Source organism: Eublepharis macularius, chromosome 6 (genome assembly GCF_028583425.1).
Source record: "Eublepharis macularius isolate TG4126 chromosome 6, MPM_Emac_v1.0, whole genome shotgun sequence".
Taxonomy (NCBI): domain Eukaryota; kingdom Metazoa; phylum Chordata; class Lepidosauria; order Squamata; family Eublepharidae; genus Eublepharis; species Eublepharis macularius.
The window spans coordinates 118793045-118820126 of record NC_072795.1 but is presented as its reverse complement, the minus strand read 5'-3'; the positions used below and the strand labels follow the sequence as shown (position 1 = coordinate 118820126).

Below are 27082 nucleotides of genomic sequence, written 5' to 3'. Positions count from 1 at the left end.
CAGTAGAGCTCCTCCTTGCTCTTCACAAGGACAGGAAAAATAAAGGAAATTATGCCAATTTATTTACATAAATACTTTATTTATTTACATAATACTTACAGTTGACAGCTTTTCTTATCACAGAATTTGGATTCACACAGAATATTGTTTTTTTCTGGCAAGGAGGAGTACATAAAGTAAATCATAGGACTATTAGGATCCTCTTTTGCATGCTGGCCATGTAGCTTCCATACCAGTCTTGGAACATTATAAAGAAAATTCAGCATAAGCTTTCAAGAACCACAGTTCTCTTCATCACATGCATCTGTTGAAGAGAACTGTGGTTTTAATAAATAACTGTTTATCTAAAGAAATATATTCACTTAAGTGGAGAGAGAGAATGAATAACTGATCTAATTGGCTAGGATGGCTTTAGATAGAAAGCAGGACATCTCTCTTAGGAGACACCATGCTGCGTCTCCTGGTGCATGCAGTGAAGAAGAGCGAGAGGAGGGGGAGAGAAGGGAAGGAAGGAAGTTCCCCTGGCAGGAAGGAGACTGATAGCAGCAAAAGGCCAAATCACTCCATCAGTAGGCATATAGAGGCAGATCTAAACAGAACTCAAGGGAAGGTGATACACTTCAAGTAATGGAATCTACAAACATGTAAATTTACAACTTTTTAAAAAAAGCAAACCAACCCCAACCATTATAACAATTAAGAAAGGAAGAAGTAATAGAAACCACAGTGCCCTTCCCCTGCCTCACGTTCTCTTGTGAAAAATGCACAAGAAAGATCCCTAAACTGTACTTTATTCAAGTTGAGGAAAGTCTTTGGAAATCACTTCAAGCCGACAGCAAATGCCTCTTAGAGTGGCCAAAACCATTTGCAGTCATATGAAAAAGAATTGTGTGCAGCAGCTTGAAATATACCAATAGGCATAAATCATTGATTCCAATAGAATTAAGAGCATCTTTCCCAATAGGACTGTACAGAGCTTAACTTTAGCTGCATTGTGCCTCATGCCATTCTTTTAACATCAGCAACTTCTCAGAGTGCTGAACTCACATCTGCTTGAAATGTTTCCAAGTGTATAACAGAAAAATAGAAGTTATTAGACACCGTTAAAATTAAAGGTTTTGAAAATTCTTATATCATTCATTAATAGTTACACTATTCTTGAAATAAAAAACTAGGACACCCCCCCCCTCCCAGTGAATACAGGTGCATTTGACCCCATTGTTCCTACCCAAAGACTAGGAGGAAAAGTTAAAAAAAAAAAAAGCAGTGGTCCTCTATTGAAGATGCTCTCAGCCAGAAAAGGGGACTAATGGTATAGCATAGCAGTTAATAGTTGGGTTGTGATGCAGCACCTATGCTGGTTCAAATCCCACTACTGCCATGAGCTCAGCAGATGGCCTTGGGTAAGCCACCCCCCCTCTTAGCCCCAGCTCCCCAGCTGCATTGTGGAAATAACACTGTTCACTGCTCTGAGTGGGCACTAATCTGCCCTGAAGAGTGGTATGCAAATGAATTGTTGTTCTCTCTCATTTGTTTAGTTTTTTGCTTAAATTTGTTTGATATTTAATTTTTTTTTTAATTTGTTTGATATTTGTTTAAATTTCTCCTTACTCCACCATATCAGCTGGGAGAAAAATAGAGCCACATAGCATGACCCATCTTCTATCCTTCTCACTCCTAATGTAAAGTGAGAAAGTTGTATCTGATCAGCCAAATCCAGATGGTTGGGTCTCTTGCCATAGCGAAGGACCTCCATTCCTTCCCCTATCACCTCCCATAATGTGTTAGGTAGAGGTCCTGTGTGCCTAGGTTTCTACCAGGAGAGGAAACTTGGCAGCCTGGCAGTTGCACAGAACAAGCATCTCCCAAACACACCCAGGGGAGATCAGAATTGCTACCTTGAAGATTAAAAATGTTCATCCACAAAATTAATTTCTTACATCCACAACACCTATATGTTGCTTACTGATAGCTCTTTCGCATAAATTTTGCTCTGCGCTTTTACACTCTATCTTTGCAACTGGTCTGGGTTTCTTGCCTTTTAAAATTTTTCTTTATTTAAACTATAAACTATACAGCATAACATAATAAACAATAAACATAGAGAATAAGAAAAAACACACAGTTCTAAACATGACACACTAACAATACATATATCTATATAATTAAAAGGGAAAGGGAAAAGAAAACAACAACAACAACAACAACAACAACAACAACAACAACACCCCCCCCCCCAGATTACACTACAGGTTGAGTTCCGATTTTCTACACAAAAAGTATATATCATTTCTAGAGTCACACTTATTCTAGGTTAGTCACAAAACCCCTCTTTTTTCTATTGTTCATGTTTCTTAATCCATAAATGCAGATGTCATCAAATCCTTGTTATCCATTTCATGCAAAAAGTCTATTAACGGTTTCCATTCAATCAAGAAGTTAACTAATGTAATTTCTCTTATCAATGCGGTAAGTTTTGCCATTGACGCAACTCCAAAATCTTTGTCAACCATTCCTCCACTGTAGGCAATGTTGTAGTTTTCCACTTCTGTGCATAAAGTACTCTTGCCGCTGTAATAAATTATAAAAACAATGTTCTAAAGTGTTTATCATTTGGAGCCATGGGGAGGAAGAATTGATGGGGTTTTTGAATCATCTCAACAACATCCGCCTGAACATACAATTCACAATGGAGAAAGAAATCGAGGGAAAACTCCCATTCCTGGATACCTTGGTCATCCACAAAGCAAACTTTCAGTTAGGTCACAAGGTCTACAGGAAACCAACTCACACTGATCGGTACTTACACAAAAACTCCAATCACCACCCCCGACAGAAAAGAGGCATAATGAAAACATTAGTGGATCGTGCAAGACGGATATGTGAGCCGCACTTTCTCAATGAGGAAATTAATCATCTAAACCACGCACTTCAGGCAAATGGCTACTCCAGAAATGAAATCCGAAGAGCAATCAAACCCAGGATGAATCAAACAACCAAGGAAAAACAGTCTCCTACAGGAAAAGTGTTTTTGCCATATATCAAAGGAATTACTGATCAGATGGGAAAGCTTATGAAAAAGCATAACCTTCAAGCAGTATTCAGACCCACCCGAAAAATACAACAGATGCTACGATCAGCAAAAGACAGTAGAGACCCCCTCACCTCTACAGGAGTATACCGTATACCCTGCAGCTGTGGACAAGTGTACATCGGGACCACAAAGTGTAGCATCCAGACAAGAATAAAAGAACATGAAAGACACTGCAGACTTGGACAACCTGAAAAATTAGCAGTGGCTGAACATAGCCTAACGCAAACAGGGCACAGTATCCTATTCCAGGACACCAAAATACTGGACAACACTTCCAACTACTTTGTCAGACTGCACAGGGAAGCCATTGAAATTCACAAGCATAAGCAAAACTTCAACAGGAAAGAAGAAACCTTAAGAATGAACAGAGCATGGTTTCCAGTTCTGAAAAACACCAGGCTAACAAAACATTCTATCCCCGACAATAGCCCTGCAGAGAAGATTAGCACATCAAGTACCAATCCATATGCAAAGGAACCTCCTCAGGATACAGTGAGGCCTCCCGCCATTAGCATTCCACACCCTGGGAAATTCTTACGGGATGACTCAGCTCAACCCCACCCCTCCTGAGTAGATACAAATGACCTACATCTTTTCCACACTGTGACACAGAGATCTCTGTCTTTTGGTGCTACACCTCTGAAGATGCCAGCCACAGCTGCTGGCGAAACGTCAGGAACTACAATGCCAAGACCACGGCAATACAGCCCGGAAAACCCACAACAACCATCGTTCTCCGGCCGTGAAAGCCTTCGACAATACAGTGTTCTAAAGCTTTTTTCCAACTTGCTATCCATTATTCCTAACAGAAAAGTCTCTGGTTTCAGCTGAAGTTTAATCTTCAAAATCTTCTGAATCAATTATTGTATCTGCAACCAAAAACTCTGCTTTCTTACATATCCACCACATATGAAAAAATGCCCCTTCTTGTCTGGCACATTTCCAACATACATTTAACACCCCCTTATACGTTCTAGCCAATTTTTCAGGAGTCATATACCAACGATACATCATTTTGTAAAAATTTTCTTTAATACTGGAGCTTAATGTAAATTTCAGCCCTCTTGTCCACATATTTTCCCATTGCTCCATTAATATATCGTGTCCACAATTTTTCGCCCATTTAATCATACATTCTTTTACTCGCTCTTCTGTCTCAAACCTCAACAAAAGTTTATACATTTTAGAAATAACATGTTCATCATTTGTACAAAGGGCTATTTCAAATTCAGTTTTAGATTTCTCAAAGTCATAATGACTCTTGTCTAATTTGAATCTCACCAGAATTTGCATATATGGAAACCACTGACAGGCATGCCCTTCTGCTGCTAAGTCCTCTCTTGATTTAATTTGAACTTGGTCCTGACAGAATTCCAATAAATTCTGATAAGTTAACCATTTAGGTGGACTAACCATTTCCCTTCTAAAATGAGCTTCTTGTGACGACAGCCAGAGAGGTATTTTTGAACAAAACGTAATGTTGTGTTTATTCCATACTCTCAGGACTGCACGCCTTACATAATGATTATTAAACTCTGTGTTGGCTTTAACTTTGTCATACCATAGATACTCATGCCACCCAAATTTTGGATCATGCCCTTCCAGGTCCAGTAATCATCTATTTTTAACAGTATCCATTCCTTTATCCAAACCAAACAGTTAGCCGCAAAATATAATCTCAAATCTGGGAGGCCCAAGCCTCCTCTTTCTTTTGCATCCTGTAGAACCTTAAATTTAACCCTTGGGTTTTTGCCTTGCCATATAAATCTCGATATATCCTTCTGCCACTGCTTAAATGGTACCTCTGTTGTCAAAACAGAAATTGTCTGAAATAGGAATTACATTCTAGGTAAGACATTCATTTTAATTGTAGCCATTCTTCCCAACAGCGATAATTGAATTTTATCCCATCTTAGCATATCCCTTTTAATTTCTTTCCAAGTCTTAATATAATTATTTTGGAATAACATACAGTTCATATTTGACAAAGTAATACCCAAGTATTTTACCTTTTTCTCAACTTTAAGCCCTGTTTTGCTCTCAAGTTTCATTTGATCTTGTATTTTCATATTTTTAGTTAAGACTTTGGTTTTCTGCTTATTACCCTTAAAACCAGCCACTACACCAAATTCTTTCAACTTTGTCATTAGAGTTTCAATTCCGTTCAAAGGGTCCTCCAAAACCAACACCAAGTCATCTGCAAAGTCTCTCAGTTTGTAGTTCTCCTGTTTCACCTTAACACCTCAAATTCTCTCATCTTGTCTTATGTCCCTATTTAAACTTCAAGCATCAGTATAAATAACAAAGTTGACAATGGGCAACCTTGTCTTGTGCCTCTTTGTATTTCACATGGTTTGGTTGACTATCCATTCACGACTGTCCTGCAGTCTGGGTTGTATAAATCGACTTAGTCCATTTAATAAAATTGTCCCCAAAGTCCTTATCTTCCAATATCTTAAACAAAAATTTCCAGTTTAAATTATCAAAGGCCTTCTCTGCGTCTAGGAAAATCAAAGCAACTTGTCTTTCATTATGTTTTTCTAAATATTCCAGAATATCCAATACTGTTCTTACAGTTCTTACTACCTAGATGCCTCCTAGGTAGGAATCCACTTTGGTCTTCATGAATAATGTCCCGTAGGATACTTTTAAGTCTTCCTGCCAAGATCGATGCAAACAGCTTATAGTCATTATTTAATAGTGATATTGGCCTATAGTTTTTTGTCAATGTGTGATCTTGTCCATCGTTTGGAGTAAGTGTTATGTTGGCCTCCTTCCATGAGTCCGGCATTTTCCCTCCCTCTAAAATAGAATGCATCTTTTGTAAAGGCTGAAGACGTTCGTCCTCAAAACACTTATAGTAGCTACTTGGGAGGCCATCTGGTCCAGGAGCTTTCCCCAACTTACTCTTTTTTATGGCTTCTCCCACTTCTCTTACTGTTATAGGTCCATTCATAATTTGTCTTTGTTGTTCTGTGATCTTAGGTAACTTCTGTTTATTAATATATTCATCTATTTTTTCCACTGACACATCACAACTCTTACATAGATTTGTGTAGTATTGACAGAATGCCTTTTGTATATCTGCAGTGTCTGTTAGTGCCTTATCCGCCTCTTGTATTTTCAATATCATTCTCTTTTCTCTCTCCTTTCTCAATTTATAAGCCAACCATTTCCTGGCTTATTTGCATATTCAAATATTCTTTGTTTAGCATAATTCAATTTAATTTCCATTTCTCTTGACATTAACATCGATAGTTGTTGTTGTAAGATCTTGATAAGTTGCAATATATTAGTATTTCCAGGAGCTCTCTTGAGTTCTTCCTCTTTGCTCTTTATCTCCTCCAAAATATGCAACTGGTCTGGGTTTCTTAACATGAAAGTCAAGATTGTGACAATTACAGCAGCAGAGAACATCCTACTTAAGATGCATCCTATGTGCAGTTCCTTGGAAATAAGGCCGGTTTATTTCAACAGGGCCTATTTCTCCTTAAACATGCTCAAGATCGGATTGCAAGTCTAATGATTAGTTCACACCAAGGCCTAATGGGGTAAAATCAAAGGCCCTGATGATTTCTTTAGAATGCTTAAGGGATGCAGTAGGAGGTGGTACAATTTGAAAGTTGAATTATGTCCCAGTTTCTGTCGATGAGTCACCAACACGCCCAGGTTCATCACGAAAATGTCCTGCAGGAATCTGTCACTTTTCCTTGTTCCCACCTCTAGTTTACATACTGTGCAATAATACTGGGCACATACTAAGTTTTGAAGATGTCACATATGAAGTAGCTTTCATTTAGTTTTCTAGCACACCACAACAGAAGAAGTTAGGGAAGGCAGTAACAACTTTCAAATGAGAGGTTTGGAATCCAGTTTATCAGGTCAAGATCCCAAATCAGCTTTTAAACAGAGTCACATTTTGGCTGCATTGACACTGTTATTGACACTGTTATTTTTCTTTAAGAGGTATATAAACATTTTGAAAGCTGAATAGTTATAAAAATGCTTAAAGATTATTTTTCATGGAGTAAAACCAATTTATTTTGATGTTTCACAGACAGATTTTTATGTGCATTTATATTAAACATATGGGAGATCTCAATATAACCACTTGGTAGTGGTTATATTAAGATATTACTCTACCTTGTTTCAGCCTAATCTCTTGAAGCAAATTGCTGCAACTTTGGCTGCAGTGCAATGTTTATTAAATCATTCATCTGTGCAGGCTTCCAGAGCGCCCCCAATTTTAAAAAATCCATACTTTAGCATTCTTTGTAAACTCACAAGTCAATCAAGCTTCCAGAGATTAAAGTGCCTGCCAGGCTGCTTGTAACAGAGTGTGACAGTTCATTGATGATAACTAGGTAAAAATCTACTATGACTAAAGTACATGTCTTTAAAAGAACAGCAGCATTTGCAGTATTTCATGCAACAAGCAGCTGTTCCAGCTCTTTTGAGTCCAAGAAAGAACAGAATGCTTTGAGGAAAACCACAGTTGGCTTTTGGTACCTGCCTGCAAACTACTAAAGCACCATGGTTGTTGTGGATTTTCCGGGCTGTATAGCCGTGGTCTTGGCGTTGTACAACGCCAAGACCATGGCTATACAGCCCGGAAAATTCACAACAACCATCGTTCTCCGGCCGTGAAAGCCTTCGACAATACTAAAGCACCGTTCATTCCAGCTTTTAGAAGCAAAGTGAATGGGCAGCAAGTACAGGGCTTTTTTTTGGTTGTGATGCCTCAACTTTAGAACTCCCTCCCTGCAGACTTTCGCCTTGCACCTGACCTGGGTTTAGTCAATGGACAGAAACTTGTTCACACTACTGTTCAAAAAACAGTATTGGGACATGTGCATCATGTTGCAAGTGAACATCCCTCCCCGCCACCCCCACCCCCCGTTTAGGTCTGTACTGTCTGCAGCAGTTACAGATGTTTATTGATGTGTGTTAATTTTGTGTTGTCTAGTAATTATGTTAATTGATTTTATTGTTTTATGTAGCATGCTTCAGAAGCTGAGAGTTTTCATGCAGGATATAAATCTTTTAAAGAAACGAACATTACACAAGCAGTGTTCTAAAGCCTTAATGCTGTGACTCACTGAGTGGATGGTCCAGTTTAAATGGTGTACATTAGAGATGGGCATGGAACGAAAAAAACTGAATGAAAAAAACTGAACTCAGTTCATGGTTTGTTAATTTCCACAGAACACAAACTTAACAAACTCACCCAATTTCCGAACTGGTTCAGGGTTTGGGGTAGAAAACTAGGATCGGGGTGGGGGGAGAAAGGAAAAAAGCACCCTTTTCCCAAACACCTCCCGAGTCCCTAGTCAGTAAGAAAAACAAGGAAGCAAGAGAAAAGAGGCTTTTCAGCCCCTTTTCCAGCAGCCAAAAGTGCAGGCCAAAGATCCAAGTTCCAATCCCAATCCCAACACCACAGCCAGCCACCAAGCCACCAAGCTCTCCTCCCTCTCCCACTCTAGAGAAACTGAAACCAGGAATCACACGGCTTCCCCTATTTATGGAAAAAGCCAGGACAACATTGAATAACACAGGAGCACTCTGGTTGGCAGAAAAACCTGCCTAACATGGTTTTGGAAGGAAGAGATTAGTGTTACCATGGCTGCTGAATGCCCAGCTCCTCAGTTGCCTTGGAGAGTCTAACCCTCCCCCCCTTTTCCTGGCTGGATAGGTCAGAGTGGGAACTCTCTAGTTGGCAGGGACAGCTGCCAATCAAGCCTGGAGGCCTCAGATTGGGGGCAAGCTAAAGACTGCCACTGTTGCCTGGGCGAGGGAGTATTCGGCATCAAAAGTGTCCGAACCGGCAATGGAACGGTAAGAAAAGTTCGTTTGGTACAGAAAAACATGGTCCCACGGAACGCGTGGTTCTTTGACTACGAACCAGCCATTCCATACGGAATTTTGTTCCGTAGTTCGTTTTGTGCTCATCTCTAGTGTACATGTTTGTTTTTCACACCACAGATATCAGGTGTAAATAATGTACTACTGTTTAAAGACTCATATACATGTATCTGGGAATTCCAATGGGGGATGACAGCTACATCTTAAGTGGCAAACATGACATACAGCAATGTTACATGTAGCTGTTACCTAAAGTGCAGTTACATGCATTTTAAAATACCCATGAAGCTATGCCTGGAAACCCCAATAAACTTACAGTCTCGTCCAAGTACCTGGGTATGTATCATAGGTATATACCAAAACACTACTTTATGGAACATCATTTAATGTGTAAATAAAGATCTATCCCAAGGCAAAGTGTATACATTAAGAAAGCAATGAAGTCCACACTACACACAGCTATTTATCTTCCCCAAATTATAGCTGTTTTACTTTCTCAGTATGAGAAACAACCAAGTTCAAGCCTTCCACCTCTGGAGTGAGATTGTTATATATTAGTTAAACCTCTTCTCCATTCATTTGTAGCAACTCTAAATGGCAGCATAAAAATTTTACTACCTCTGGTTACATTGTATGAGATGCTTATTTGTTCAGTGCCCCTTTCCATATCTTGTAGAGTTTAGGAAACAGCAGAACCACCAGAGAATGTTGTGCTTACTTAAGTATGCTCAAGTGAGATGGAAACCAGTTTATATAATGCGCTCAATTACTTTTATGAATATTTCCTTTTTTAGCACCATAATGACTATAGTCAGACTATTAGGCTGTAATTAACATCCGCTATTGGATCGCTTTATCTCTGCCTTACCGTTACAGCAAAAGCAACACAGTATTTGATCGCCAGCTCCTGCCCGGGGTCTCCTCTCAGACAGAAGACTGCACCATTTTGAGATAAAGCCAAAATAACTCCTTAATTTCACAAAGGTGAGAGAAACATGATTTATAGTTCTATAAATGTACTTTTTAAAATAGACAAGAGTGGAAAGAATACATTTTACTCAGCCAAATGCATTCATTTGAAAGCTAGGAAGTCCCCACTACCGCCAATAGCATTGCTTTGCCAGTGCTGTTCCAAGAAAAGGTCACCCCTTTCCTTGGATACCAATACAGTAAAGATTCTTGTAACAAACAGGAACATTTATTAGTACTCAAGCTACACAATATTTAACAGTTTATAAACACCTTTTTTCTAAGGACAGCATAGCTCACAATAACAAACAATACAAATTTTAGCAGCAAAACGTTTTTGAAAAGAAACTTCTAGGTTTGCTTACAGTCCTTTCAAGTACATATAGCAAGATGCTTACTTAATTTTAGTAATAGCTCGCAATCCCCAATAGAATTGTAAAAATGCAAACGTATTAGGCTAACACACACAAAGTAGTATCAAACATTAATTCCACTTATAACATACCAGGTTAATGCAAACAGTACCCCAAAGTATTAATCACGCATTTTAGCTATAAACAACTTATTTCGTTAAAGTTCCTAGACAGGGTAGAAGACCCATTTTACAGCAGATTTCCTCTCAACTTGCTTACCATTCTCACAGTTAGGTAAAGTTTACAGAAAAGACAGATCAAAACCCAGTCAAAGCTTTCATAAGCAATGACCTCAAAACAGCGTACTTTTCAAGGGAAACAGTCCAAATATTCAGCTGAGAGTTATTAATGTCATTGACGCTGAGCAAGAATCAAGTCCAGTAGCATCTTAAACACCAACAAAATTTCCAAGTCAAAAGCTTTGCAGATACAATCTCCCTTCATTGGACTGAAGGATGAGAATAACATTGTGGGTGATGCATGTGTGAACCTGTCACTTAAGGGTCACCTCAAGGAAAGATTATCACTTTAAAAAAGAACTTCCTCCAAAGAGCTTAGCCTGGCATTCCTGGATATCACCCCATTTTTTCCTCACAACCAACTTGTGTAGTTAGGGAAAGATAGTGGACTTACGGTCACCTAATGATCCTTACGACTACTCAGAGATTTAAACCCAGGCTCTCCCATCCCCACTCCGCCCCAGTCTAACACACTATCCACTACACCCCAGCCTAACATATTTTACATTACACAAATCTCCCCTGGCCTGATGAAAACCACCACCACTAGTCCATTTTATATCACGTGCACTGACTATTCAGGAAAATCATGAACAAAGAAGCTATGAGATAATTTTGCTCTGCAATTGTTGCTAAGCACAATGCAGGGAAGATTTTTCAACTCATGTATCTCAGGGTGAATGCATACTGTGTAGGAGTTTTACTGCATGGAAGCTTATTTCATTCAACTGTTCCTAGACAACACCCAAATAGTATGCGAGATTTACACCAGCCAAGTAGATCTCAACATAACTTCCACCCACCACCTTCGGCAACCCCCCACCCCCCTCAAACTTCGATCTATTTTTCCTGCAGAAAACAGGGTTGTACACACTGGTCCATACTGCATGCACAGTCCAGACGCGGAGAGATTTTTCTAGCTTAAAAAATCCATTGGAGGGGCGCTCAGCCCTCAGTGCACACGTGCAGTGGTTCAACTGTCCAAATCAGCCATTAGGCTGAATGTTCCCCTTGGCTTTCCTCAGTTCTGAGCTGCCAGATGAATAAAGAGTATAAATTTAATTCTAATTTCTTTTTTTAAAAAACACTTACAGCAGAGCAGGAGGGAGGGCATGTGTGCCTGCACAGAAGATATTCCATGAAATACCATTATAGTTCTTTTTGAATACTTGTTGCTTCAAAGACAAGACTTGTCATTAAAGTCCTCCAATGCAGGACTTCACAGAAGAACTATGAACCCTTATTTTACATCTGTCTCTTTAAGAAGTTGGCACAATAGCCATGCAGCATTAAATCCTAAGAATTGCAACAGCACCAGGGAGATATTTTGGCTATTTTATATAGCACCTGCAGGGCTAAGAGTCAATCACAAGAGTACCCTGACAAATCCTTTATCCTGGAAAAGGAATACTTCTATTGCCTCTAAGGTGCTACAGAGCGAGGTGCTAGTCTTTTCCAGAGATGGCATTCTTGTCCCTTTAGAGTGGGAAAGAATTATAACAGTCAAGCATCAGCAATGCTATCTGATTCAAGCAAGCAGTTTCATTGTACCTCCAATTCTAGAAGAAAAGCCCCAACAGGGTATGCAAGCAGGGGCTCTGAACATTCCCCATCACTGAGACAAACAAGGAAGATGCTGATCACATGAAGCTCTTGGTAGGTATGTACAAATCTTTACTTATCTGGGAGAAATCTCAACATGAGATGAGTCTCAGACTCAAGGAGAAAGTAATATGTGATCCAGGCTGTATTTGAATGCAGTTTCCCTTGAAGCGGCAACAAAAACCCATCATTCTTTTGGGGGATAGATCAGAAAGCCAGGGAAATACAGGTGATACGCACTAGACATCTTGTTACTTTCTGTCCCTTGTGAGGGAGCTTGGGAGGGAGGGGAGCCAAGATTATTCTTAACAATAAGTTTTGTCTTCAGTAATACTGCAGGGACGATGTAGACATGAGGGCAGCAGATTTCTGCCTTGGTCTTCCACATTACATCTAAGAGAGCGGAGTGATATAAATCACCAAAAGGGCACATCAGAATGGAGTCCTGAAGCCCTCCTCTGCCTTTCATTGCCCCCCAATAGCCCCCCTCCCCAAGATAAGACAATATCAGACTACAGATGGGAAACATAAGAATTTTAGGGAGCAGACTGCGAGGGCAACAGTAGTATGCAGGAGATGAGATCCCTACTGACATCCCACTGCTTTGGGGGGACTTTACATTGCACTTCTCATCCTACTTTGCACATGACTGGGGCAGAACCATGTTTAAAAATAATCTGTCTCAATCAAAGAGAGTTTCTGTCTCAACAAGCTTTGCTCATGCCTCAAAAACCCAGAACTTCAGATTGCAATGAAGTATCCATTACTGCCTTCATTAGACTGCAGTTGTATTTAATGTGTGCCTGATCAAACCACATTAGCTCCATTTTTTAGTTAAAGAACACACACTTTAATATCTAAATATGTAGCAATGAAGCGTCTGGGAAGACATTAACTGATCAATGAAAAGAACACCGTGGTTTCTTTTCCTTCCCTTTTAGCTGTTTTGACATTCCAGTGAGACAGTAAACAAAAAAAGCTAATGTTTTGTCCCAGGGATTTTGCACTATTCCTACATGTGAAGTGCACATAAATAAGTTTCCTAACAGGAGGACAACAATAGTGTGTGACTGTGTACTTAAAAATACAATATAATTAACTGCAGTGGATGAACTCTATAGCTAAGTGCTGTCTTCCAAGTTCAGTCACAGTTTCAAAATGCTTTAGAATTGCATTTGTTAAAGCAGGGCTTCCTTCTCTATGGACATATTTCATGGAGCGTCTTTGTGCTACTGCAGCTTTTTAATGAAATAAAGATGCAGGAATTTGGAATGCTTTGCACATTGCTAATCTGCAGTTCAAGGCATGGAATAAAAGCAAATATCAATAAGCTCAGCATATTCCTGAGAGTCTTAAAACTGAAAAGATTGCTTAATTGGCACTCCCTACTGCTAACAGAAATATGCCAATTAAAAGGATTCTACTATACTCATTAAGGGATTAGAAAGCATTAATGTCATACTAATCCTCTGTTACATTATCTTTATTTCTGCTGCTCTAGGAATATCTATGAACAGTGAAACATGAGATTACAGATCTTCAAAACTATATTAAGAACCCTGTACCTTACATAGCATAAGAAACTGATACACACATTAAAATGATAGCAAATGGGTCATTAAAATATTACACTAATGTACCTAGTAACACTTGTATTCTTACAATGTTCTTACTAAACAAAAGGCAATAAGCAGCCATTTCCTTGTTAAAATGCAAACAGACGAAGAAGAAAACGTAGGGATGACATTTGAGAGAAGTATCTTTTTAAAAAGTCATAAGTTATATTGTGCACTGCTAGTCCCAGTCAATTTACTTTGGTGGTTTTAAAAGTTTGTTTTTTCTGAAAGTGCTCATTTCCTGTATTTCATTGTTCATCTTTGCAATTTGCACAAACTGATATGTATGATTTTCTAAAGTTCACTGGATAGATGTTCCTTTAGAGGAACACTACCTAAATAAAATGTTTAAAAAGGGGTTTCCCCCCCCCCCACACGTGACATAGAATTAAATTCTGATGCTAGCATTTAATAACAGAGGGGAAAGAATGGCATTGGATGCCCTCAGGTGTATATACCCAGTTGCTGCCTATTGGCTCCACCCACCTCTTATATATAAACATTTAACTCATAATTCATAATTCCAGTTGCACAAATGAAGCTAGGGAAATAAATAGAAAATACCTTTAAAAATCAGCGACTCTCAAGAAATGCTGTGTTAAACTCAAATTCAGAAAGTTTTTAACTGAGGCCAAGACAAAGGATATGCTTGATTAATTAGAGGATCCTCAGAGAAGCTGGGAGCTCTCTAGAGACTAGAACTGCAATGGAAAGCCGGGGGGGGGGGGACGGGGATATAAGCAGCAGCAGGGAGGGCTGTTACTCCAGGAAGGGAAAAGGAATAAGTATCTGGCGCAAGTCATTCGAGAGAGATTATGTTGTAAAAGACAAGAACAGTTCAGGGTGATCTAAAAGTTTTCCATCATTAAAAAAATGGGGGTGGGGGGAAATTGCTGGTTTTTATTTTTGTTGAATCATCTATTTACACTTTGGCACTGACATGCAGAACAGAACTTTTGAGAAGGGGAAAACTAATTTTGTCAATAAAAAAATCTTTTTGTTCTCATCTCCACAACCTTGAACTTTGACTGTACATTACAAAAAGTGTTTCCAGCAGTTTTGGTGAAAGTTTGTGACTCGCAATAACACTGTAAACATGGCTTATGAAACATCTCCCTCTCAAAGCAAACATTAATATTACACCTGTGATTGCAACTGAGATCTCGGCTCAAGCACCTCTTTGACCGATTTCTTCCTAGGAGCAGGAACAGGTTTTGTAGGTGAAGAGGGAGGATATTCATCATCAGTGGAGGTGCCTTTCCAACAAGTAACAGATTTGCGAGGAGCCGCAATAGGCCTCTGCAACTGAGGTAAGAAAGGCTGCCCCGAATCCAAAGAACAGATCTTATGTGCAAGAGGAGAATTACTCCCAATATTCTCCTTGTCCAATTGACTGGATGTTGTTTGTGCTGCTGAGGTGTATGGTGGCTTATCAGAAGGGGGGAGAGGAGCTCTTCTTTTTGTGCCTTTGCTTTCAGTAGACTTCACAGTTCCTTTGCTAGTGCCCGAAAGAGTGATTTTCTGCACAAGCATCTGGTGAGACCCATCAAACATGGCAGCCCATGGAGGTGTCACACATGGTTCTTGTGGGCCAGTCAGGAAGCTCCCACCGGTTTCCTCAATTTTTCGCACTATATCAATCAATCCTTCATGTTTTACTGGGGAATCAATACCTGTTAACATTTTAAGACATAACGTAAAATTCTTATTAATGGGATATTTGGCTGCAATGCTAACCCCAGAGCTTAAACTATATAATGTATCAATGATCAAAACTGTTCACTTTTACAACATGCCCCCCCCCACTGGAAATTCCCATACTTTTCAGCCACTATGATTCCGTAATACACTAAGCAAGAAAGCATACCATAAACTATTATGACTAATAAACTATGTTTTTACTGTTCACTGTTTAACAGGCTTCAGCATGTGGAATTTAATTAGGTTGTTGTCCATTCTTCAGATTGAAAAAGCAGAAGGCTAAAACTATTGCTGATTTTCACATGTTTGTAATGAATTCATAGCATTAATGAGGTCATATTTAATACCATTATTTGTCAGAAAGATCCTTTCATTTTAATTATTATAAATACAGCTTATTATATGATTTCTTTAAAAAGACTATAATGCACTTTTCAGTTTACATCTAGCTATTGAACAACTGGATTTGAGTGCAATGACATCTTAGAGACCAACAAGGTTTTCAGGTGTCTGAAGAAAGGAGCTCTGACTCTTGAAAGCTTACACAATGAAAATCTTGTTGGTCTCTAAAGTGCCAGCAGACTCAAATTCGGTTGTTCTACTGCAGACTAACATGGCTACCCATCTAAAACTATCCACCTGGCTGTTGATTTACTTTTTGGACATTTATTACTTTATTTGTACATACATTAGTGCACCATGATCAAGAGGACAATATTTACAACAACAACAAAATTCTTCTGCCAAGTGGAAACCTTGAGGACTCCAGACAATCCACAATCAGACCTCTGATTTATTACAGTCAGCAAGATGAGGCAGAAGAGTTTGTGTCACTATATCCCTTCATATATGTGTGTGTGTGTGTGTGTGTGTGTGTGTGTGTACACATTTCTGAATATTAATGGAAGTTTCTAAAAATACATGCATGCGGATATTATCTCCTTCATTTATACTCCACTATTCTCCCCAACAGGGACCTGAAGTAACTTCTAACACTCTCCCTTTCTCCTTTTTATGCAATCCAGCTTCTGAGCAAGAAGGCTGGGCTAGTTGTCTGCATGCAAGGACAGTTGTTTTTAATAAAGAGTACTGAAACATTACATTCTTGAACCTAGAGCCCAAAGTGGCACATTCCCAGGAGGGCTTTACTACGTCACATTTGGTACATGCACTTTTCCCCTCGAAATCCGTTCTTAGCATTTTTATACTGTTCTATGTAAGAGCCTTTAACATTTTTATTCCAGCAGCTCTGAATGATTAGTCTAGTGACTACTGACACACATAAAAAGGTGGCAGGAGCTGATTATAGCTCACAATCTGGTCAAAAGACACTTTTGGTTAGTTATTCAATGTTCATTTTTTCCCCTTGTGATGCCCACAAGAGAAAGCTATTTGGACATAGACAATGGACACCTCTCTTATCCAGACCTCACTGAAAAGGTCAGGATCTTAAGGCAAAAATAGATTCAGACTCTACAGAGGTGATGCCAAAGATGACCATTGGGTTCTGTTCAGTGTCACGTCCAATATTCTGCTATCTCCCACTTACACATATCTTGGTAAACTGAAGTGGCCTCTTTTGTTAAGAACAATGGTGGTTTCCGTGGTGACATAATCTCAATTTTCATGAATTCTTCACAACAGTGTTTCCATTGACCTGAAAGAAAATCAGAAAGCAATTAACACAACTCAAAATGGCCTACTTTTAAAAGAATAGTATAATTATAGGCAGTTTACACAATTACTACTTAACAATAACAGGAAATTGTTTCATAAATACTGTCTCTCAACTTTTATAATTCCTCCAGATTGCTAGCAGACTGATCCATGGTGTCATAATCTCTCAGGCAAGTATTACGCCTTTGACATCTGCTGGGGTGAAGAAAGCTCTGACTTCTCAAATTTCTAGTGTGTGATTTGAATAATCAATTTTCATAACTTGGCCAAGCCTATTTTTATGAGTTATACCTTAATAGTATTACTCTCAAACAGCAGATAAATATACTGATTTATTTTATTACCAATTACCAGGTTGGGAGGGAGGGAGGGGACTGAAACAAACAGAAAGCCTTTACTAAGCAGTACAATGAGATTTATAACAAAATAAGTCAATCTTTTATTCCACCTTACTGAAATATTTTTCACAATGAATAGGTTCCCTCTAAGCCCCACAACATTAACAGCAGAAAGCAATCAAGAATCTAGATAGAGGAAGTTTAAATGTTTCCTGCTTTTACCCTGCAGAACATAACAGCTACTGAAATAGGAAAACGAGCTCTTTTTCCTCCTGGCAAATGGCAAGATTGTTATGCACTGCCAGCTCAAAATGTTGAGCCCATTCTTTGAACTTACATAGGTGCCCTATGTAAGAGCAGACATAGCTACTTACTGAAATCATAGAAATGCTGCCAAAAAGCTTCTGTCCACTTATAAAGGTCTTCCCGGCTTTCAACAGCAAAAAATTGAGTCACCGGCGCTTCCCCAGTTTCAGGATTGATAATAGAGAAGCTTTTTGCTTTCTTCTGCGTATCTTTATCCACAGCATGAATTCTGGTTTCCTGATATTTTTATAAAATATAGAGTGAAATAATGCATACCTCAAAATATCTTTAATCAAACACAAAGGTCTGAAGTTACTCAACTGTTGTCAATTAGGCTGTTTTCCAGTCCAAAGGTTTTTATTTTCAAGGTACTTATGTTGTTAGTTCTGTTTTACGGAGATAATACTAAAACAAGACTACGTTTATATTATATAAATGGAGCGCATTATAACCAACTTGTTTAACTTGTCTAAAGCACGGGTTAAAAATAGTTTTGGACACCTTTGAATATAATTGCTTTTAGATAATGAAGGCATGTTTCATATCCTAGAGTTATAGGAAAGGGGTAACAGACATAATTCACTGCCAATTTAAGTGCTATATGTTGTTGAATAATATACAAACTTTCTCTAGAAAGAAAGACCATATTACTCTTCTACTCACTGGCATGTTCTTGAACTACTCCTCCAGATGCCACATTTTTAAGGAACACTGAAATAGGCCTAGTCTTCTGGAATGGTCATGATTTTTGTTTTATTTATATATGGAAACAAGTGGCTTCTTAGTGTATCTATAAAATACAACTGGATTGTTGCAAATAAATTTCTTGTGACTTTCAAAAGGCCATTAACCAATTACAAGTAAAAAGAAATAGTGCCCTTTGCTTTCATAATTTTAAACTGCACAGCCATCTGTTAAAAACGCATATGCAATGACAGTTACTAAAACAGGTCTTTTAGGGAGGACCCGTGGCTCAGTGTAGAGCATCTGATTGGCGTTCAAAAGCTCTCAGGTTCAATGACCAGCATCTCCAGCTACAAGGATCATGTGGCAGGATCTAAGATCCGGATTCAGCAACCTTTATTGGCATTACATCCATGTTAACAAAAACACTCGACACAACCAGAACTCAGTCTACAAATACACAACTCGTCTCATAGATGCAAGATACAAAAATTTAGCTACAGTTTCTGTAACTTTTTGGTTCTGAGTAGCCAATAGGAAGATAACTTTACATTTATCAGATTTTCCAATTTGCTCTCTCAACAGCGGGTCAATGAGTGTGGGACGTATATCACAGTAATAAGTACAATACAAAAAGACATGTTCCAGGGTTTCTATGTCTCACTGAGCACAAGCGCATAACCTGTTAGCATATGGCGTTTTATGGAATCTCCCATAAAGTATCGCAGAAGGTAGCACATTAAACCGAGCTAACAAATAAGCTCTGAGATAATGTGGGGCCACTAAACAAGTGAGATATTCTGCCCTATACCCATGGGGTAAAAACCCCAAACCTAGGGGTGAACATCTGCCTATTGCAAGACTCCTGAGATTCTGACTCTCGATGTCAAGGAGTCTTTGTCTGGTCAGTGCATAAGCTGATTTTTCTGTGAGGGAAAACAAATCTTCAATATTAATCCCTATTGAGTTAATTTTTTTTCTATGTTGTTAAGCCACATGGATGACTGAGACTCCATCAGCATGTTAAAGATGAGGCTATCTTCATTATTCTTAAAATGTAGATGTAACCAAAATTATAGTATTAATCTATGCTTTAGTCTCAAGGAGTCTTTGATTAGTTTCAAGGCAGATGGCCGCAATAAGACACGCACATAGGAAGGCCCAATATTTTATTATTATAATAATAACATCATTCGATTTATATACCACCCTTCAGGACAACTTAATGCCCACGCAGAGTGGTTTACAAAGTATGTCATTATTATCCCCACAACAAAACACCCTGTGAGGTGGGTGGGGCTGAGAGAGCTCCAGAGAGCTGTGACTAGCCCAAGGTCACCCAGCTGGCTTCAAGTGGAGGAGTGGGGAATCAAACCCGGCTCTCCAGATTAGAGTCCCGCGCTCTTAACCACTACACCAAACTGGCTCCGTAGGAAGGTGGATTGTACTCTTTCTACTTCCTTGTTGAAAGCCATAATCTATATCGGTACACCATAAAACATTCCTGCACTAATTTTGTGATTGAATACTCTGATAGCTGCGGGCACAAATTGGTGAAAAAGAAGTGAGTGAGTGCAAGTACATTGCAGTTCACAGCTTTTATCAATTCCCTCCTATGCGGAACCCAACTAGCTCTGTAATTGAAATAGATTCCTAGGTAACGAAGGCTTTTGACTTGCTCAATCCTGTTACTTCTTATATTCCATTTTAAAGGTTTTCATGTTTTTGCAAAAACCATGATTTTCGATTTCTCAAAATTCAGGGTCAGTTTGTTTATTTTGCAAAAATCATGAAAGCGTGATAATAATCTTTTCAAACCTATTGGGGAGAAAGTAAAACTGCATCGTCTGCATATAAAAGCGGTGGAACATGGATTGGCCCGAGTCTTGGAGCGTGGCCATCTATATCCTCCAGAAAGGGAGCCAGATCATTGACTAATAGTGGGGCTAAAATACAGCCTTGATTTACCCCAGTATTTATTGGAATTTTGGAGGTTAGATCTCCTTTGCGAGAGCATCTAACCTGACACATAGTGTTTTGATGTATCTTTTAAATCAAAAATAATCTCTTATCAATCCCAGCACTTACAAGCTTCTTCCAAAGTAGTTCTCTTGAAACAGAATCAAAAGCACCCTTGAGATCTGGAAAGGCCACAAACTATTTGGAGCCCTTCACTTCCTTATATTTATTCACAAGATGGTTTAGCACTACACAGTGATCTAGAGTAGATTTCCCATGACAGAATCCTACTTGTTCTGGTCCCAAAATTTTCCGCTCTGATACCCAAGCACTTAGTTTTTTCGCTAAGTGTCCTGCATAAAGTTTCCCTGCAATTGACAGGAGGCTAATGGGTCTGTAATTACTCGGGAGTTGGTAATTCCCTTTTTTGAATATTGGCACCAATATTGCGTTTGTCCAGGCATCTGGCATTAACCCTGTCCTGTCTATTTCAGTGAACAGAGTGGCCAAAAAGGGAGCCCACCACTCTGAGAATGCCTTGAACAATTCAGGTGGAATTGCATCAGGCCCAGGGGCCTTCCCTGGCTTCAGGTGCTCGATCAGGGATTCTACCTCCTCAGCCTGTACCGGAGGCCATTCAGGGCAATCACCCAGATTGAGAGGAGTTTCCTCTGATAAACTAACTCCACTTTTATAGAAGATTGACAGGAAGTAATCATGCCACTTATTTGCAGTAACAGGGCTATTTAAGGCCACCTTCTTATCCAGCGAGTCTGAGACTAATGCCCAGAATTTCTTTGTGTCATTATTTATTGTGGCTTGAAGAAGATCCCAACATTTCTGTATGACAGCTCTTTGATCTAAGATCCCGGAGAGCCACTGCCAGTCAAGTACATACTGATCTTGCTGGGCCAAGAGTTCAGTTCAGTACAAGACAGCTTCATGTGTTCATATTTATTTACGAGATCACAAGAGGTACACAGATGGCTTATACTTCAGGCAACACTGGGGCACAGAATTATTCAGTAATTATATGTTTTTAAATGTAGATTGTTAATTGAATGTAAATATTACTCTACCTATAGGGGAGCCACTTTACTGTGGGCTGCTCCCCTACATCTTAAACAGCGTTGACGTGACCCAACAATGTGGGGTTAGAGGCAGCATATGGACACTGCCTAGAGAAATACTTGATCAACCAGGTCACCCTCCGTTTGGGTAAGTGCAAGATCAGTATGTACTTGACTGGCAGTGGCTCTCCAGGATCTTAGATGGGTCCTGCCCATGGACTCCTCTCTGTGGGACAGCCTTGCCCACATGGTTCAGGCCCTGCCCACATGGTTCAAATGATCAGGCCCTGCCCACATGGTTCAAGTGACCAAACATTATCCAAGTCACACACTCAGGGAAAAGTAGCTACTAGCTACTAAGCAGCCAAGGTAATGTTTACAGTCTACCTTCTGAAACCTACAATTACCAGAACCTGCCAATTCAGTGATGTCTGCTTTCATGCCTTCAAAAGAAAAAAAACCCCACCCACTTGGGTTAAAATCCCACATAATATTATGTATGCCCAATATCCTGCTGATATCAATACAATTGAACTAACCAGGACTGCAGCCTAATCTTACCAGGGACATACCAAAATGCCTGATCGGTCTCCTTATCCAACAATTTCAATAATCAAGAATAAAAATAAACCATCACCTTGCTCAGCATAATAAAATGATCATTAAACCCATCTCTGCTACAAGGCAAAAATCTAACAGTAATAGAGATCGGATGCTTCTTATTTAATCTCATTTCACTTTTAACACATATTGCTTTTTCTACTGCATGTCAACTCACATCAGCAAAGATTAAATACATAACTATAAAAAGTTACATATATTGTCATGTGGAAAAACCCTTAGGGTTGACAATCTTTGAAAACCTGCAAAACATTCCTGAAAGGGAACATTTTAAAGGAGGCATTACTGGAGGAACTGCTCAAAATACAAACACAGCTGTTTGTAGCATATCTGATGAATTTGCTCATTTAAATTTTTTCCATTCTAAAAATAGAAGATTAAGTAATTCATCCATAAATGCTGTGTCCTATTAATGCAGGTAACCATAGATACCAATATAAAATTAAGTCAAATAGATTTACATTTGACAGGTTAGAACTTCAAGCCACCCGGTGACATAAGTTCATTTAGCGTTTGCTATGTATCTTGTGTCACAAATACATTTATAAAACAAAAGAGATTCTCAAGCAAGAGGCATTTTATACCTCATTTGATTATTTAAGATGGAAGACGCTAACTTCAGCAGCAGTAATAGGCTGATACGTTTCCGAAGAAGTGATACATTATGCAACAGATGGAACATAGTCAAGGAACTGCATATTAAGCATGCTACTTAAAGTGCCCACAGCCTCTCAAGCGCAACACAGTGATTTGCTGTCAAAGCTAAGTATCCAAACAATATGGCATTCCACCCCCATCCCTGGAATCTCCACCTCTGAATACCTGATATTGAGTTTTCTTGGACTGAGCCAAGAGCTAAGGGGATTCTGGATACCAAGCCTTTTAGTCTACTTAGCAGTACAATAACCACACAACTTACTTGACCCTTATTTAAAAAAAAAACTTCATCCATTTCTAGTCTTACACATTTATGTGGCAACCAGTTCCCAGCGGCTTCTTCAGCTCCAAAAGCCTTTGGACACAGGAATTGCATAGACCGGCCAACTCCATAGTTCCTTCCCACAATCTGGCCTGCTGCTGAAGCTCTTGTATACAAATAGCCTCAGAACAGCTCAAGAAGAAATCGTGCAAACAGCTGCCACATTGGCAGACTGGTCCAAGTATGACCTCCCAGTACCCTGCTGGATGTCCACAGGTGTGTGCAGTAGACCTAGGCCTAGCTATAAATTGCACTTATTTATTTGTGATAGGGTTAATGTAAAAGAAGGCGTTTTCTTCACATTAACTGCAGCAAAAATGTAAAGCTCAGTTGTTAAAAAGAGCTGTTAAGTACTGGTAACTGACGCAAACATAACTGATTAACAAAAATCATAGAGCTACATGTAACCTGATTATGGCAATTACTTATTCAATGTTTATTTTAACACATTTGTTACGTATTTAGCCTTTAGCTAAATGGAACAGTTTAATAACTGAACAGCGCAATTTTAGGCATCTTAATTCCTAAAAAAGTCCTATTTTATTCAGCGGGGTTTACTCCTGCTTGCAGATAATTGTGCATAGGATTGCAGCTTGAAACTACATATTACCTTTGGCATTCAGAAGAACTTGGCAAAATACGTACTGCATTAAAGGTAACATACAAAAGGAGCATCAGAAGTCAACTAGCTGATGATATATTACCTTGTTGACAGAGACAGTCACAGCTGGTTCCATATTAGCTTCTATTTCTTCTGGGGTATAGTAACAAAGGAGCTTGCCTCCTCTTAGCACACAGTACAGCCTCCTCCAGCTAGTCATCTTCCCTATCATTTGCTACAAAAAGAAAAGTAGTAATCTCTGTTATTGCTACAAACGACTTTAGTATAATTTGATTTTTCAATTACTTACATTTTCAAAAAAAAAGAAAAAAAAGAATAAACAATACATACATACGGAAAGCTACCTTTTCAACTAAAAAGGCAGCCTATAGAGTCACATAGCTGCCCTCATAACAACATTATGGCCCTTTGCTATGCAACGTTTCATTGTGGACTAACACAAACTTAAACACTGGTTACTGAAGACTGGAGTTTAACTAGCCATCTTTTGATGGTCCATAGTGTTGCCAACAGAAGCAGCAATGAAAACAACAACAACAGCGTTCTACAAGAATGGCAAGAAGCTGGACCCAAAGGTACCCCCCTCAGCAACTGTAATGGTAATTATTCCTTTGAAAGAACACATTTTTTTCCTCAATTGCTTTTATACAGAAATATTTCAAACAAAAACAAGGTTTCCAGAAACAGCATCATACATATTTACACTACACATAAACAAAAAACAGTGAAATATCTCAAAATCTAAACTAAGTGTTCTCTCCTAAATATCAACAAAGGCTGTCTAATTACTTGCAAAGATAGGTGTAAACTGTCCTCAATTTATACAATTTTTTTTATTTGCCAATTTTTCTTCATGTAAGTTTTAACAATTTGATTTTCTTGCCATTTTTTTGCTGTTAGACATTTGTGGACCTGTAAAGAGATTCAGTATCATATGATTTTAATCCTCTCTCACATAATCATACAAATAATCAGACAGGATGATTGTTTGAAATAGTTACGCCCATCATCCATTTAATGATAACTTTCCCCCAGAATTATTGGATATATGGGAATAATCTGCAGATCACTTTCCACATTGCTAGTAGTTATCTTTGGTTTTTATTTTATTTTGCATTATTTATAATCTGCCTTTTTCACTGAGACTGAAGGCAGACTACACAGTATAAATCAATATGATCAGCAGCTAGAACATTCAACAATACAACAGAGTATTGATAGCAGAAATTGGAAAACAAGCAGAAATCCAACCCAGAGCTGAAACAAAACATAAGCAATTTAAGATGACATATTAAGCAGCATGGAGACTACCCTGCAGGATCATGCTTGCACCGACAAACAGTACACAGTAAAATCATCTGCAGTATCCCCAATTCCTTTACCAAAACATCTCTCTGAACCATTTTCTTGCAGCACAGCCCAAACTTGAAGTGAAAACGTATTTCTATTTACTTTCTTTAAAGTTCGTTTTTAGCACTTCTCTCCATATTGTAACAAGCTTTGGTTTTATCTATTGTTGTAACTACAGTTTACCGGTTTTGATAGAAACCAGCCAATATACCTTTAATTTTTTTGCAATAAAAGACTCTCTAAGAATGTGAACTACATAGCTGGCTTTCTCTCAGATTAACAGCTGTATAATTTCATAGTTGAAAGTATAACAACCTCCTTATGTTATCCATCTTTTTTTGTAATTGTTCAAAGGAAATTGACTGATCAGAAGACATCCACAATACAATATTGTATAGATTCAGAATTTATTTCAAACGTACAATTGCAAATAAGTACAAGATGTCAATTGAGTAATGTGTAGACTAAAATTATACACATTCCAGCTGTGCACTATATATCTCTGGTGCAGACCATAATGCATCCTCTTAAGAATACTTTTAGTTAATGCCTCCAAAGTTATCAGATACCAGACTTATGAAATAAGGCAAAATAATCTTTATTAATAAATTTAAAATTCTACACAAAACCCAGCTCTGGGCATTTTTAATGCTTTATTAGCAAACAAATTTAATTTTATTGTGGTTAAATATATTCACCATGACCAAAGGGGAGTCTTAAAATGCAATCCAACACCTCAAAAGCAGCTCTTGGTATCATTAGTAGAGCATTAACTAAGAACAAAGGCATGGTTTTAATGTTTGCAGATGCTGCGAAAGCTTTTGATAGACTGGGATGGCGATTTTCATTTCAAATGGTGGAAAGCATTCAATATAAAGTATACTTTTTATAGGTATCAAAACTCCACACACACTCACACAACCTAAAACACTTAGGTAAGACAACAGCATGATATCTTCAACTTTCTCAAAGCACTTGCAAGGGATACCCATTCTCTTCTCTCCTTTCTATAATTTGTATATAACAGGGGTGTGCATAACCAAAAGAAAAATGCCAAAAATACACACAGAAATTAACTGGTTCTGCACATTAAAGCAACTTCTGGAATAGCAAAAGAAAGTTGGGAAATGAGGCTCTAACACCCACCCACCCCGCTGGAGAAAAGGTTGTCTTGTTTGGGTTCTTACCAAGCAGTGGCCATGCACGTAGGCCAGGCTGTGGTGAGTCATCTGGCAACATGTTGTTTTCCTTAACAGCAAGTTTGTTGGCACTCATCATGCAACCAACTGGATCCAAAAGGGAGACTGAGCTCTTAGCATTAACTCCATTAGCGGGAAGGGGATGTGTATGGCACGCATGAGTGCATATTTTTCTTCAGCGCTTCATGGGCAATCGCATAGGCATTGGGTGACTTGTAGGGATTGAATCTCAAAAGGTTTGCTTTGCGCTGGCAAGGGGAGCAGCAGGTGGCACGGTGCTGTCGGAGTCACCATCACCATCCCTTTCTATGCAATTTTATGCACAAGGCAAGGAAAGGCCAGCAACATCTACATGGGCGTGCAAATGAGTTTGAGGAGGGAGGGGTCTCCTTCAGCCTCCCAAGTTCCCGGCTGACACAAAGGCTCATATTATGCAGATTATGGTAAAAATGGAAAGAAAAAGCAATTATTAAAGGAGAGCCACACAGATGAGGTCCCAGGCATGTGGAGCTGGTAAATGTGCATTCTGCTGTCCTTAACCGAGGTGACATTCTGCTGCTGTCCTTCGCTAAGGTGACATGATGCCAGTGCCACCATGATTTAAGAAGTCCTCCAAAGATAGCAGGCTGAGGAGGAATTTCATTTTGCCTAGAAATCCTTCTGGCTTTTGGGGCTTTTCTGATCAAAACTGTTAACTCAGTGTTAAATGATGGGGAGCCGTAGTAGGTGTATGCACTGCACACTTGCACACACACGCACCCCCAAGTCTTTCCAGTCAGTA

General features: G+C 38.9%; 1 protein-coding gene across 1 annotated transcript in view; it reads right to left on the bottom strand.

The window, feature by feature from the left end:
- Window positions 1-14595: 14595 nt before the first annotated feature.
- The window catches only part of RTKN2 (rhotekin 2), a 45581-nt gene continuing 33094 nt past the window's right edge, over window positions 14596-27082 (bottom strand). Inside the window, exons 9-12 of the mRNA XM_054983794.1 lie at window positions 23835-23966; window positions 17886-18054; window positions 17046-17153; window positions 14596-15468 (exon numbers count right to left, since the gene is read on the bottom strand). Coding sequence (XP_054839769.1) covers window positions 14933-15468; window positions 17046-17153; window positions 17886-18054; window positions 23835-23966 — 945 coding nt within the window. The 3' untranslated portion in view covers window positions 14596-14932. The remainder of the gene's footprint in view (window positions 15469-17045; window positions 17154-17885; window positions 18055-23834; window positions 23967-27082) is intronic.